Raw genomic sequence first — 15808 nt, 5'->3', positions numbered from 1 at the left:
ACTACAACTAATACAGAATGCCGCAGCTAGACTGGAGACTGGGAGTGGCCGCCGAGACCACATAACACTGGTCCTGAAAGACCTACATTGGCTCCCAGCAGGGGCGTAGGAAGTGTGGGGTGGAGGGGGTGGTCAGCCCTGGGTGCCACTCTGGGGGGGGGGTTTGACAAGATGGCTCCTGCCTCCCCCCAGCTGTAGAGTGGCCGAGGGCGTGCGCAGTCCATACGGACTGCCGCTCTCTCGCGCCGTCCATATGGGCGTCCGTACGGGCTGCCTCTCACATGGCGACCATACGGGCTGCCGTGCATGCGCACACTGTGCGGGATGTTTCAAAAGGAGTTTCCCCTACAATGAGAGCTCCTTTCGGCACATGGGCTTGGCTATGCAGTTCTTTGGGTCCTCAACAATCTCAACAATTTATTTGTTTGTTTCATAAAACATATATATTTGCTTGATTGTAGAAAAATCCTCAAAACAATTGCCCTTAAAAGGCTAGGGAAGACTGGCACCACAGAATGCAAAACACTAATTATTCTATTTCATAATCCCATGCTCTTCTTTTTTTAAAAAAAGTAGAGTCTAAATCCATAGGAACACATACTTAGGAGAACCATGGATTAAGGAGCCTTTCTATGAAAGAATGTGGTTGCATTTCCATATAAAAGGCAATTAACTATTCTGGAAGAATAATATGGGGTACAAATCTAAGGGATTTATTCTAAGTGTTGTTATAAGATAAAAGGGTTTCATTGCAAAGAATGTGTTTGGGCAGGAAATATGAAAGCAACACCGAGAATCTGAGTAAGGCCCTTAAAAAGTTCAAAGTAACGAGAAATAATAGATAATTAGTAGCTCAGAGCTACAGATGTTTTGTTAATATTAACGTTGAAAGTTCCTTCAATATGCAGGACATATAAAAAGAATCTTCAGTGTCATACTGCATTGTATGTCCTTTCCTAACCACCACATTACATCAGCTTAAGGAACGTTCATTGTGCCTATTTTCACAGTGGCTCAAGTTAATCTTTTAGACAGGAAGCTCTCTGTAAATTTACGTGTGTGTTTATGTTATAATGTTAAAACTGTTTTGCAGGGTGAAAACAAATCTGAGTACTTCCTAGGGTTAACCCCTGTAGGAGTGGTTGTCTACAAGAATAAAAAGCAAGTTGGGAAGTATTTTTGGTAAGTTTCATCTATCTTGTAGCCCCCATTTAAAAAAAAAGATTGCATGGCATATTTCCATTTATAAATGTTTTGGACATAGAGCAGTTTCGTATATCTCAAACTGGAAACATGGAGACAATGGGTTGGGTCCACCCTGTCTTTGGTGGAGCTCTGCTAACTGGGTGCTCTTGCAGGGTGAAGAAGTATTTTTGTCAATTCCTCTACCCCTCCTTTAATAGCATCTATAACCCAAACAGCTGCTCCAGTGGGCTAGGGGTCCATCTGGAACATTGTGGGAAGTGGTGCAGAAGGCTACAAGGGGAAGGAAAGTGTGCCAAATATCTCCTTTTCCTTCTGCCTTTAGGAGCTTCCAGTTAGCGCAGCAGGAACCTCTGCTGGGTCTTAGCCCCATCTATGAATGGAAACAGTCCATCTGTTCAGAGAGGGAGAAGTTTGTATTTGGCCCAGTTGTTTAATATGAGTGCATTTAAATATTTCCCTCTAAAGGCTACCTACCAACCTACAAATTGAAAAAAAGAGAAACTTCATCAGTGATGAATATGCTTCCTGCAAAATTTTAATTGGGAGCCATTTCTAGCAACACTTCATTCAAAAGAAAGCGGTTCCTGAATATCTGCTGTAGAAAAGTAAAATAGGCTGTGGGTTGATATTTCTACTTATATGATAATCGTTACTGGCTTTCATGTTTCATAGCTAGACTGGCTAATTCATTAATGAATATACTTGTCATTAAACCTTCAACCGTTCCAATTTTTTAAATGTATCTGTTGGCTTAATCTTCATGTATTTTTTGTGTGTGTTTTTCTAACACTTAGGCCTAGAATTACAAAAGTCCACTTCAAGGAAACTCAGTTTGAGCTCAGAGTTCTGGGAAAAGATGTAAGTTTATATTTTGTAGCTTGAAAACAATGCTTATTAAACATGTATTCCTAACCTCTCTAGACCAAACATGAATAGGATTGTGTGGTATTTGTATCTAACTCATAGTTACAAAGTGATTTTTAACAAAACAAAACAAAACAGGCTTGGTCTTTGTCTGTGTCAGAAATTCTCTTTAAATTATCTGCTTTGTTAATACTACTTGTAACATTGAGAGGCGAGAAACATTTGGGGGACAAAAGTGATGCGTTCACAATCAGGCTTGTTTCTGTTGTCCATTAAGTTTGAGGGGCTTGTTTTGTAAAGTTCTTAGAAGAGGTCAACCTCATTCACACAATGCTAAACCAAAACATGGCTTAGTGTGAACAAGCGAAACATGCAAGCTTCTCTTGGTTACAGCTCATGATTTGTCTAGAGCCAGCTATCCCAAGAGTTAGGATTCAGCCTATAAACTAAGCCAAACCATGGCTTAGCGTAGCATAGTATAGCAGTGGAATGACCAGAGGATGAGCAAAGCAGCTGCGATATCCTTTCTATGAGGCTGCACATTTGCTTGTTCACAGTAAACCATGGTTGCCTTAGCATTATGTGTGGACTGGACTAGACTAGTGGGACTTTATCTCTGCCATCTGTTAACACAGCATAGATTAGATTGCTTGGAAGTGCTGCTACAGTTACCTTGTTGGTAAATGCTTTGAAATTATCCAGATAAATGGGAAATCTGGAAGCTTTAGAAAAGAAACACTGTTGTTTTTGGTTTTAAGGCTGGTGACTGACTGGGCTTTTAAAATGAGAGCTCATTGTTGTGCTTAAAAGACCTGACAGCATTTGGTAATGTCAAGTTCTGACAAGAATGCTGTTAAGGAAGCATTTCAAAGAACAAGGATGCAAAATATTATGTACACTTTACTGTCTTTTAAAAATGTCTTCTACACTGAACTAATGAAACTTGGATAGAAATTAGGACTCGGTGTTGGAATTGTGTGTCCCTCCCTGAACCACACACCAGTTTGTCCCACCCATTCTACTTTCTGCTTCAAAGTTACCAGTTCCGGTGGAAATCTGTCAAGGAATGCCCTTATTCAGGTGTCAGGTGTCATTGTGAACAAGAATAGAGAGGGTGGGGGCAGTCCAGGTACAAGAGTTTATCTCCAAAACCATGGTTAATGATTCTGTCTGCATTGATCCTATCGCAGGATATTAGGTTAAATACATTTGTTAGTTCTGCTAAATAACCTATTCAGAAATTATGCTGCACAGTTGATTTTTCTTGAGGAATTTAAATGTCATATCAATGGACAGTCTTTAAACAAAGTTTTACTGTTTGATCTTAAACTGAACATCTCTTGAATATAAATCAATTTTCTCCAATCTGGTGCCATACATGTATTATTGGACTATAATCCTCACCATCCCTGACCTTTTGACTTGCTTGCTGGGCTGATGGGAGTCTGAGTCCAAAATCGCTAGGCAGCATCTGGTTAGTGGAGGCTGATATTGACTGACATAGACTGGGGAATGTAGGTTATTCTCCAGATAATACCAAATAGATAAGATAACAGTTTGTTGCATTTAGCACTTTGTATTCCTGCTGTGATAAAACTTCACATTATAATTATCTGAGGGAAGCTGTTACTACTTATAGCTTCTCCTCCAGGCAAATTAAATTAAAAATAAGACACCAGTGAAAATTTCAAAGCCCTTATCCAACTCTCATTTAGAGATAATGGAAAAAAGACAAGCAATTCCACAAAGTAGATTTAATAACTAAAGTCTTGCTTAGATATAATATATAATGTGGGACATGTTAATGAGGAAACTTTCAGGGTAATGATGGATCTAGCTGTTTATAGGATTTTATTTTGGTTAGCTAAGCAAACAAAAGCCAAAGCTAGAACATACTGCTTTGTTAATTCACTTTGACAGTATGACCATCCTGAATGACAGGGCTATTTAATTAAGTGGTCAGGTGAGCCAGGACCAGTGCCTGACCTGCTGCTCCAATCTTACAGTTTGCTTTTTCCTGGTTGCTGCTATCACCTTATCTCATCCATCATGTGGTGCAGGTCACCATAGTATCTCAGCAACAGAGAGAAGGGAAGATGAGGGAAAAAACCCGAAACCAAACCTCAAGACAGATAGAAGAAATATAAAAAGGCAATACAATGAATAATCTTGTTTGAGATTCTTTGGTAAATTTAATCAATCTGTTGCTTGTTATAGTGGAAACCTCTGTGATGCAATCTTGTAGAAGCTGGAGATGCAGCAAACCTTCACCAAAGTAGAATTTCAGTCTCTCTATATGAATTGCACTTATTCTGTGCAAAAAAGGACATTTTATCTCTTCAGGCTGGCAGAACCCAATTCTGCAGTCACTGGATGTAGATAATCAATGACCAAGATAAAGGAGCTTGACCTGTGAATTAACTTGGGGAAATATTTATAAATGTGATGGTAGATTTGAGAGCTTTCTCTTTTTATAATCATGCCGCTTCTACATTTCCACACCCCTTTTATTTCTACAGAAAAGAGGAAGTTTGACAGTATGTTCCTTTCAGTTTCCCATTTTGCTGTATCTTGGCAGATTCTATGAAACCTCTTGAAACCTATACCTTCCTTATTGTACTCTGTCTTTTGTTGAATGGAATTAAAGCTTGTTTGCTTGAGAGCTTAAGTTCTGGTTTTCCAAGTATGTTCAAATATTTCATAGAAGCATTTACAACAGAATGCTTCTGCAACAGAAAAGATAACAAGCAATCAGTTATGCAATATCAGGGAAGGAATTTGTGCTTTGGCTAATAGCTACCGGTATCTTGCATTGACCTGTGGTCAATGAGCTACTCAGCTGAGGTTTAATTCAGGCAGGCAACACCCACCCATATTGCCATACTGCTTCAGACCCTTTATTCCTTACCATAGATCCAAATTAGGTTGGAAAGAAAGAGTAACCTACTGATTACACCACGTGGCATGGCCTCCATGGGAACAGCAAATAATTTAGTCTTGTCACTCCCCGCAAATTTAAATTGAATTGTGTCTCTATAGCGATTGAGGTGAAATATTTTGTTTTGTTTTTGCTTGTTCCTGTGCTGGTAATTGTTGGTTCAAACAGTAAACCCAGCAGACATATTACTGATGGCACAGTCAAAGCTGTTCTATCCCAGAAAGGTCCACAAAAGGTTTGCAAGGAAGCAGGTCCAAGACGCAGTCTTCAGTTGAGGGTAAAGACATCCAGTAGACAGGTAAGGGCTGCATGTCCCATCTGAGGGCAGGAACTGAACTGGAGAACAAGATTATCAATTTTTGCCTTGGCTACTGGATTGTGCTCAACTCTAACTCCATGGTTTCTAAAGCAATGTTCAGGTTTTTTAAACAAGCTTGGCGCAAAAAGTAATCTCAACAGGTGTAGCACCCTTTCATCTGTTAACTATGGATCTTATGGGTGACAAATCAATTAGACAGAGGCCTTTGGATTTCCAAGAGATCTAAGGAACTGCAGAGGCACCATGTTCCCTAGTCACTGGGGTTACCATGCCTCCCCTGCAAAAATGGAATGCCATAATTTGTATGTTTGACTAACCCTAAATATAGGAAGGTTTTATCTTTGGCAAGGTTTAATATTTTCCATTATAATAAAACCTTAGTGAGCCATAAATGCTGCCTTTGTAACAAAGTTGAGGTGGACTCTATCTTGCATGTCCTTTTTATTGACGTTTGTGTCAAGCGGCTAGGAAAGACCTAATTATCCTATTATGCAGTCTCTCCCTGTCTGCTTTTTTGAATCTCTTATTTATGACCACTTTGCTTCAGGGCTCCCTTGTGTCAGCCACAGAGCAAGTGGCAAAGTTTTCAAATATGGCCTGCTATATTAGACCACTTATGATTGATATATGTAGATAGCTTAGCATTGTTATTCTGCACTTTTCAGTTGTACAGTATTAATTCATATTTTAGTGATGTTATTAATAGTCAATTATTATAAAATTGTTAGTAATGCTTAAATGGTCTGTTGACTGCAAATAAAATGTAAACAGGTGGTATTTGGAGAGAGTTCCTTCAGTACCCTGGACAGATCATAGGGAGTAATGTCCCTATTTAGGCTGTGTCCAGATGGGGGCATTATCTTGGAAACAGGTTGTTCAGAGTGGTGTATGAAGATCCACACACTCCCATTTTTTCACCCACCATATTCATTGCTGTCTTACTGTTTGCTGTCACACTACTGGGCAGAGCTTGCCAGACTTTTTGTTTTGGTCCCTACAATCTATTACTCCTCCCGACCCTTCTCTGAGTAAGTTTACAGGATAGGGCAACCAAAATGGTCAAAGGCCTGGAAACGATGCCTTATGAGGAACGGCTTAGGGAGCTGGGTATGTTTAGCCTGGAGAAGAGAAGGTTAAGGGGTGATATGATAGCCATGTTCAAATATATAAAAGGATGTCATATAGAGCAGGGTGAAAGGTTGTTTTCTGCTGCTCCAGAGAACCGGACACGGGGCAATGGATTCAAACTACAAGAAAGAAGATTCCACCTAAACATTAGGAAGAACTTCCTGACAGTGAGAGCTGTTCAGCAGTGGAATTTGCTACCAAGGAGTGTGGTGGAGTCTCCTTCTTTGGAGGTCTTTAAGCAGAGGCTTGACAGCCATCTGTCAGGAATGCTTTGATGGTGCTTCCTTCTTGGCAATGGGTTGGACTGGATGGCCCTTGTGGTCTCTTCCAACTCAATGATTCTATGAAACTGTAGTTTGCTTGTTCTTTTTCTTTAAAAAAAAGTTCACAGAATTTGGGTTTAATAGAATTGCACAAATTCTGTACTAATGAAAACAATTTGGGTCTGCTCTGTGCTCCGAGTGGGGTTTGCTCCTGTGCTGAACTTTCTGTAAATGAAGATACTGTAATCCCTCTTTCCCAGCCTTCTCTAACTGACATCCAAGTTCAGCTAAAAACGTTTTGGGATCCAATCTTGTTGCTAGGAGGGAAAGTCATCGATCCAAGAGATTATATAAAAGATTAAAAAAAAACTTTTCTTTTATTATTTAACTAGCAGACTCTTGTGCTGTGTTACAAACTTCCTCTGAAAATACTGTACTCTGGGTCTTAAATGCCCTAAGTGGCATGGAGAAGTGCGGTTTCAGAAATGCAAGTTCAAAGCCCCCTTGGGATGTGTGGAGCTAGTTGCATGCTGTTTTGGATTCTGGTCTGTGAGGCGAAGTGTTTATTAATCAAAACTGTGTTTACTATTTACTGTTATGTACTTTTAAGTAATACTTAAGCCCCAAAAGCTAGAGCCTGGGTAAGCCCCAAAAGCTAGAGCCTGGGTAAACTAAACCATCAGTAATAGTTCTCTACGTGGGGCTACCTTTGAAGGTGACCTGAAAACTGCAACTAGTCCAGAATGTGGCAGCTAGACTGGTGACTGGGAGTGGCCACTGAGACCACATAACACCGGTCCTGAAAGACCTACATTGGCTCCCAGTACGTTTCTAAGCACAATTCAAAGTGTTGGTGCTGACCTTTAAAGCCCTAAATGGCCTTGGACCAGTATACCTGAAGGAGCGTCTCCACCCCCATTGTTCAGCCCAGACACTGAGGTCCAGCTCCAAGGGCTTTCTGGCAGTTCCCTCAATGTGAGAAGTAAGGTTATAGGGAACCAGGCAGGGGGCCTTCTCGGTAGTGGCTCCCGCCCTGTGGAATGCCCTCCCATCTGATGTAAAGGAAATAAACAACTATCTGATGTTTAGAAGACATCTGAAGGCAACCCTGTTTAGGGAAGTTTTTAATGTTTGATGTTTCATCGTGTTTTTAATATTCTAATAATAATAATAATAATAATCCCATAGCATACAATATCAATGAAGAAAGCAATTTCAGATGCAACCAAAGGCTTGCACAGGTTCGGCACAAATTGTTAGTATTCTCTTTCAGCCCCACTCATTGCCACATTCACCATGCTAGTGTCTGTTACTGAAATCTCTCTGCAGCCCAGCGTACAGCATGGGGAGGTACTGTTAGGGCAGGAAAGGAAGGCAACTTGGAAAGGGTGACTAAGGCCTGTAATCCTACGCATGATGAATGTTCTGGTTCAAAAGGCTTTGTACATTTTAGAATGCAGTTCAGCCGCATTATTGTCACTGTGAGTCTTTTCATTGACTTTGGAGTTTAGAAAGTTAGGCATTATATAAATCACACTTGGCTTTTCATTCATTGACTGGTTAACTGTGTTCTGTCTAATGAGTAACTTACCTTAGATTCAGGGGCATTCTTTGAAGGCTTCCAGTGAATTAAATTGACTATGGCATGCCATAGGATGTTTCTCATGCATTGCATTCCCCCCCTTTTTTCAGACAAAAGCTATAACTCACCCAGTTGATGGGTGCTATTTCTTGAAGTAACTATATAATTCTTCAATGTCACCGTTGTTTGCTGCGTACATACCACACCTTACCGTTAATCACTAGTACTCTTTATAAAAATGTCCACTTTGGAGGGTTTCTGATTATGTAAACATTTTTCAGTTCTTTAGTGAGTTAACAGGTTCAGTCCTGTAATGTGGTGAATACGTTGTGGAGGTGGTGGGATGATTAACAAAATCAATCCCCCAGAAAACTGGGAATATCCCTTTTCTCACCCAAGTTTAGGATATTCCACCATTCTTCAGCAGAAAAATAAGTGGCTCACGTAAATGTAAACAAGCTTTAATAATAAGCTGAGAGAAAACTAACAAAATAACATAATGTCTGAGAGAAACTAAAACAACAACATGAGGCAAGTCTGAGGCAAGAAAACAAGAAGAGGCAGTTGGTCCCTCTTAACTGACGTTCTTAACTGGACATAACGGAACACACACACTGGAGGGAGGGGCTTATTCCGGAGCAAAACACACAAGCCCCGCCCACCAGATACCAAGCACTCTACTATTTAAATGAGGCCTGGGTGTTTATCTTGCAGAATATACTTCACATTTACGTTTTATATCATGGAGGTCAATGTGTATGTTAGAAATAAGTATCTGTTTGCCATGAAACTATGATGTATGTTTGATGCCGTCCACTGCATGGACCAAAGACAACCCACTTGTCTTCTTTCTTCTTCTTTGGCGATCACTTGTGGCCAAGTAAGATTGTCTTCCATGAACACAGTCTTAACAGGGAGTCTGTAAGTGACTGTGGAGGCCAATTCTGGATCCACATGTCCTTCCACAGCATGGACATAGGTTTCCAGGCAGGAGTTGATCATGGTGAGGGTTTGCCAAACATGCCTTCCTCTTAGCACATTTCTCCCTTTTGACCTGAGTTCGAGCATCTTCAAAGTCTGTGGTGCCTTTGGTAAAGGCTGTTCTCCAGCTGGAGCACAGTTCAACAAAGTTGATGTTGAGGAATCATTGGTGTGTACACACACATAGGATGACCCCCAAAACCACTTGTACTACTAATTCACAATGGTGTCCCTCCCCAACATGATTAATCTTAGATCACGGACATGGGTGGCGCTGTGGTCTAAAACCGCTGAGCCCCTTGGGCTTGCAAATCGTAAGGTCAGTGGTTCGAATCCGTGGAACAGGATGAGCTGCCGTTGCTTTGTCCCAGTTCCTGCTAACCTAGATAAATAGGTTAGATAAAGAGCTGCAATTCCCAAAATGGCTTAGCAGTCAATCCATCTTCCCAGGGGACCTTTGGAATTATAGCACTGCGGGGAGAATAGAGTCTCTTAACACTCAGTACCATTTACAAACCACAGTGCCCAGAATTCTTTGAGGTAAGCCATGAAATTGGCACAAGTGCTTAAAATGTGTTGTGTGGCTGTGACCTTAGTGTTGGGAAATATAAAATCATGAAGTGATCCTTGAAGTTGGTGTTGATTATGATAAGATGGTTAAAATTATTCACATTTTTAAAGATTGTGACTAAGAGAACATTTTTCACATCAAGCCGGTAGAATTACATCAGTGTAATTCTCCTGATTCCACATGGTTAAAAATGAAAGAAGAGTCTGTGTTCATGTGCCCAGATTATTAAATATAATTCCTTTCTATCAGAATAATCCTTCACAGCGCTTCCTTTTTATTATTTCAGTGTAATGAAACTTCCTTCTTCTTCGAGGCACAGAGCAAAACTGCATGCAAGCATTTATGGAAATGCTGCGTAGAGCAGCACACATTCTTCAGGTAGGTAAGCTACAGCTGTAAAGAGTCTATTATTAAACGATGACAGAAGACAGACACATCTTGGCATGGGTGGTGCAGGGCGGTGCACTTTAGAGCTTCAGGCTAGTGCTTATCTGCAGTTAAAAGGCAAGTGTATTCAGATCTCTTTAACTGACCTGGTTGTATTATAAAAGATAAGAGGCCCTAGCTGGTTTCCTCAAACTGGATTTGATCCAAAGAAAAAACCCCAGTGAATGGGAGATAAATAGCCACTGCCTCTGTTCCATAAATGCATTTGCAAGAGTTCACGCACAATGCTATAGCAGTTCTTGCACAGTTCTTACAAGAAGTGGAAGAAGATATCTGGATTCAGTTTCACTTAAACAGCCTTTGAATGAGCAGAATATACCTTCTGCATGCAAAAAAAGACCACATTTTGGATCCAAATCTTTTTTTTCCTGAAGGAACATCAGTGTTTTAAATGAGAATAATGAAAGGAGAACAGTAAATCAGTTTGAGCTGTGTTATTACTAATTTCCTGTCATTTATCCTGTCTAAATAAGTCATCCTCTTCCAACTACTGTACAGCGGTGTTTCCCAAATCTGGGTCTCTAGCTGCTGTTGGACTCCAAATCCCATCATCCCTAGCTAGCAGGACCAGTGGTATGAGATGATGGGAATTGTAGTCCTAAAAACAGCTGGAGACCCAAGTTTGGTAAACACTGATCTATAGCAAGATTAGTCAAAGTGGTGCCTTGCAGAGGTTGGACCACAAGCCCCAGCCTGCATGATTGATGATGTGAGATGATAGAAGTTATAGTCCAGCAACACATGGATGGCACAATGCTGGCTGTCCCAATCTATAGGCTTTCACAGAGATTATATAGTGTGTTGACAGTTTTGTTATCTGATCATTTGTTAGCAGACTATTAGGGCAAAATTCTTCTGAATCCTAGAATTGCCAAAATTGACATAGGTTGATCTATTTTACAAAAAAAAAAGGTTGAATACTTTTCCACACAAAGTATCTTTTTAAATGTCTTTGGCTTGGATCCAATTTGTGCAAGAAAGGGAGCAGTTTCCACCAACTCTCCTTTCATCTGCAGCCCACACCATTCCCAGGAGTTCATCAACCCCCAGGAACAGATTGTCAGGGTGTGCAGGGGGGCTACAGAGGTAAAGGAGGTAGGGATCCATTCATGGAAGAAAAGCTGTCTGTCTAAACAACCAAATGGAAAAGGCTTACTGGAGTTTAACCAGCATACTTATACTGGAAGAAAAAAATTAAAAGCAATAAAAATGTGATTGTCTCGAACTAGTTTGGGCCTTTTAATTGTTCTCTCATTTCTTTCTAACTTCAGAAACACACAATTTAGACACACACACACACACATTTTGTGTGTGTGTGTGTGTGTGTGTGTAACATGCTCCCTTATCCAGGATGACTAAACTATGCATCTTCAGTACTCGCTGGTGTGCTCACAGGATGAGTGAATTTTTTTTTAAAAAATTGTATCACTAACTGCCATTCTGGCTCATTTCCTGGTCTTAGGTTGACAGTGGCTATTAGGTTGCTGTGTCCTGCTAACCTCTTTTGGTATGGCTCATAGCATACAAAGTTGTCCCCAAATTTCACTTAGCAGCTTTGTCTGCTTGGACTGAGTTTTGCAAGAACTTTTAATGCAAAAAAGAGAAGTAGTTTTCTTTAAAATACTATTTTCCTTTCCTTTCATTTTTTAATAGCCCTGATAATCATTAGGCCCATTACATCTTCAACCAGTTTTTAAAACACACACACACACACACACACACACACACACACACATATATATATGGGTGTCTACATACCAAGCCAACATACTTTTCTTCCTTCATTATAACATCTCCCTGCATTTTGTGTGGCATCTTTCATTCTGAATGACACCTATCCTGAGGTTCCAGCTCTGGTTCAGGAAACCTCAAGACTACTGTCAAATGGGCCTTTTCTGTGGTGGCTCCCCAGTTGTGGAATGCTCTCCCTAGAGCGGCTCACCTGGCACCATCATTACCTGTCTTAAGCACCAGGCAAAAACATTCCTTTTTACTGAGGCCTATGACTGTTAAGGGACGTGGGTGGCACTGTAGTCTAAACCACTGAGCCTAGGGCTTGCTGATCAGAAGGTTGGGTAAGCTCCTGTTGCTTGGCCCAGCTCCTGCCCACCTAGCAGTTCGAAAGCACGTCAGAGTGCATGTAGATAAATAGGTACTGCTCCGGCAGGAAGGTAAATGACGTCTCCACGCGCTGCTCTGTTTTCGCCAGAAGCGGCTTAGTCATGCTGGCCACATGACAAAGAAAAAACTGTCTGCGGACAAACGCCGGCTCCCTCGGCCTGTAAAGTGAGATGAGCGCCACAACCCCAGAGTCGTTTGCGACTGGACCTAACAGTCAGGGTTACCTTTACCTTTATGGCTATTAAATAATCCATGACCTGTGACTATTTTATTATTAGACTGTCTGCCGGTATGCTTTTTATTATGTTTTTATCATTGAAATTCTGTAATGTGTTTTTATTGTTGCACACCACCCTGGGATCTTTGGATAAAGGGCAGTATATAAATTGAAATAATAAGAAATAATACTAATAATAAATGCAGCCCCCCCGACTTCTCTATCCATCGATCAGGCCTCTTCCTAGACAATGCCCCCTCCCCAAGCTGCCACCCTCAATAGCCCTTTTTCATGTCCCTCCTTGAGTGATTCCACATAGTTGGAATATCTCCTTGAACTGTGATGATGCCTCTTGCTTGTCTGGATGGAGAAAGGTGTCTGTGTATACTACTGGTTTTTGCATAGCTGCAGTGTGATCTACTGTACAGAAGTAAGAAATACATCCATTGCTCTGCCCACAACGTTCAGCAGTGGAATGGTCTCCCTTGGAAGGTTGTGGACTCTCCTTCACTGGAAGTTTTTAAGCAGAGGTTGGATGGCTATCTGTCATGGATGCTTTAGTTGCGATTCCTGCATTGCAGGAGTTTGGACTAGTGAACCTTGGGGTCACTTCCAACTCTCCAATTCTGTGATTTGCCTCCAACTTCTCTCACCAGTGGCATGCAGCCGCTAGGGCCAAGGGAATAGGACCTTCAGGCTGAAAAAGGTTTCCCACCCTCACTCACACTCCTTAAGTGCCATCTGATACAATAGAAGCTCCATTTTGCACCTATACATGTTGTTACTGTGAAGATCTTGTTTCTCTAAAACTAGAGAGAGCAGCTCCCAGCTTGCTCCTCTGAACAGCTGGTTTTTAATCTCTGTTATAAAGCTCTACAAGCAAATAGTATATATACTACTGAAAAATGGTGTGGCCCCACCTAGTGGGTAAAATATTCTATTATGCATATCACATAATTTCAAGAGATAGAATTTGTGAAACTTCTTCTCAGAACTTTCATGAGACAGATATAGGAAGGATTTTTCTTAGTTTCATAGAATCGGTAAAGTCTTCAGTCTTCATGCAAGTGGTCTTGAGATGAGATGAGTGTGGTAGGCAGAATCTGAAGCAACCCAGCACATAAATTACCTGTACTTGGGTCTTGTTGATATCAATAGGACTTACCTAGGGGTAACTGTGTGCAGGACTGCAGCATTTTAAAGTTATTAACACTGACGTTTTTAACTTCGACTGAATTGTGCCCCATATTTATAGAAGCCTTAACATACAACTTTTCAGCTGTGGGATCTCAATGCACTCTTTTAGTATTTATGTTCTGTTGAAGTACAGCTTACCGTCCAACGGAGCAAAAAGCTTAAAATTCCAGGGGATACACTTTGAAGTAATGTGCATCTTGTCACTTGGAGAAGCCTGCAGACAATCTATGTTCTCTTGCATAGCTTTGTACCATGTTTAATTAACTTATTTCTAAAACTGATACAGAATGCCAGAAAACGAATCCAGTTCTCTATCAAGAAAACTTGGCAAACTTGGGCCTCTTGGCTATAAGCACCGGTATAGGTAAGGCAACTTTGTTAGTATGATACCAAACCTTCATACTAAGCTCTCTCTCTCTTTTTTTTTAACATATTCATGTTTATGATCTTATTATTATTTTAGAGGTCCTTCACTGTGTATTTCTGTTCCTTACATCTTTCTGGAGTAGCTATATTATAGGCATAGCTTAAAAATGGGCTCCCTGAGCTCATCTACCTCCACCTCTAATTATAATAGATGCAGTGTTTGGTTCCATGAAAAATAGAATATGCTTTGATCAGTTGTGCAGAATCTGTTGGGGAATCTGTGTCCCTGCAGATGTTCCTTGACTACAGCTCTCATCATCACTGACCATGGTCTGGGGTGGTATGCCCTGTTTGGCGAAGAGCTAATACTGTATTTGTCTTGCAAGGCTTCAATTTTTTAAATGTAAATTGTTTCATGATTATCTGGTTTATCATTTGCATACGTTTTATCTTCCCAAGTCCCCTGCATAACTAGTCTATGGCCAATCAAAATCTGTGGGTTTTCCCCCAAAGCATTGGCTCTGCATAAGTGAATGGGTCAAACTGAAACTGCCTAGCAGCCTGCATGTACAGTAAGTCTTCATAAATAAGGAAGTCCACCACTTGTGACCAAGGCTTTAAATGACCTGAGAATTAGCAGTTCATATTTTCTGGCTAACAAGCAAATTGGCATTAAAAAAGGTATATAAAGCTAAGTTTCTAATAAGCTTCTTGCTTACACAACTGAATGTTCATATTGTAAACCCACTAAATGCACACGTGTCTAAGCAAATGTTGGGATGCTTAGGGAGAATTTTTTTTAAGTTTTCTTCTTTGGCTGCCTTCTGGCATTTTGTTGGTAAAAGAGAACCTGTCCCTGCAGAGCCTATTCATACGAGTCCGTCAGTAATTACTGTTTCTTTACATACAGTATAATTGCTCTTCACTCATTAGACAAATCCACCTGGATGTTTTTCAGTCATTCAGCTGCAGATGTTTTGTCAACTGGGAATTATTGCTGGGAAAGTGCTGTATTTTGCACCATTAATGGTTGTTCAAGAACAAAGCTTGGCAAGTCAATGAATTTTGCTTTTGTTGAAGCTGAAATAATGTTATCAGATCTTATTGTGTGACAGGAAAAACAAGAGCACATTAGCTGCGAAATGGCTCCTTGTTTTAAAATGTTTTCTTAATGCCATTCACAGAACATTTTGCTTGATAGTTAAATCTTGACATTTTAGACTAACCCTTTCCCAATTTTTTTTTTAATACTAACTGTGGAATTCTCTGGCATGAGAGAGTTTGGATTTGGTGGCTCTTGGGCCTGTTTTGTGTCATGTAACATTGCCCTGCCTTCACAATAATATTTTCTGTTTTAATATTATAATTCTATTTTAATTGAGGAAGCAGTTGGGGAATTTTCCCCACTCCATCGCTCTATTATTATTTTTTATCGTGTTGGGATTTGTTGTTGTTGTTTTTATTTTTTTAAAAGAACAGTTGTCAACAGCACCAGGTCATTTGCCTCTTTGCTCTCTGCTCTCCTACTTTCACTGCTCACTGGGTTCTGGGAGAAGGGGGGGGGTCAGGAATGCTTTCTAGTGATAATGTGTCAGCCAGCTGCTCTGG

The 15808-nt window shown here is 40.5% G+C and overlaps 1 protein-coding gene across 2 annotated transcripts in view; it reads left to right on the top strand.

Moving 5' to 3' along the window:
* Positions 1–15808, top strand: part of EPB41L4A (erythrocyte membrane protein band 4.1 like 4A) — a 93735-nt gene that overhangs the window by 50263 nt on the left and 27664 nt on the right. For both annotated transcript variants that reach the window (XM_033163671.1, XM_033163672.1), the window contains exons 9-12: positions 1094–1182; positions 2001–2064; positions 10139–10230; positions 14121–14198. In XM_033163671.1, the coding sequence (XP_033019562.1) occupies positions 1094–1182; positions 2001–2064; positions 10139–10230; positions 14121–14198 (323 nt within the window). The remainder of the gene's footprint in view (positions 1–1093; positions 1183–2000; positions 2065–10138; positions 10231–14120; positions 14199–15808) is intronic.

This window comes from Lacerta agilis, chromosome 11, assembly GCF_009819535.1.
Source record: "Lacerta agilis isolate rLacAgi1 chromosome 11, rLacAgi1.pri, whole genome shotgun sequence".
NCBI classification, from domain to species: domain Eukaryota; kingdom Metazoa; phylum Chordata; class Lepidosauria; order Squamata; family Lacertidae; genus Lacerta; species Lacerta agilis.
This window is presented reverse-complemented; position numbering and strand designations above follow the sequence as displayed.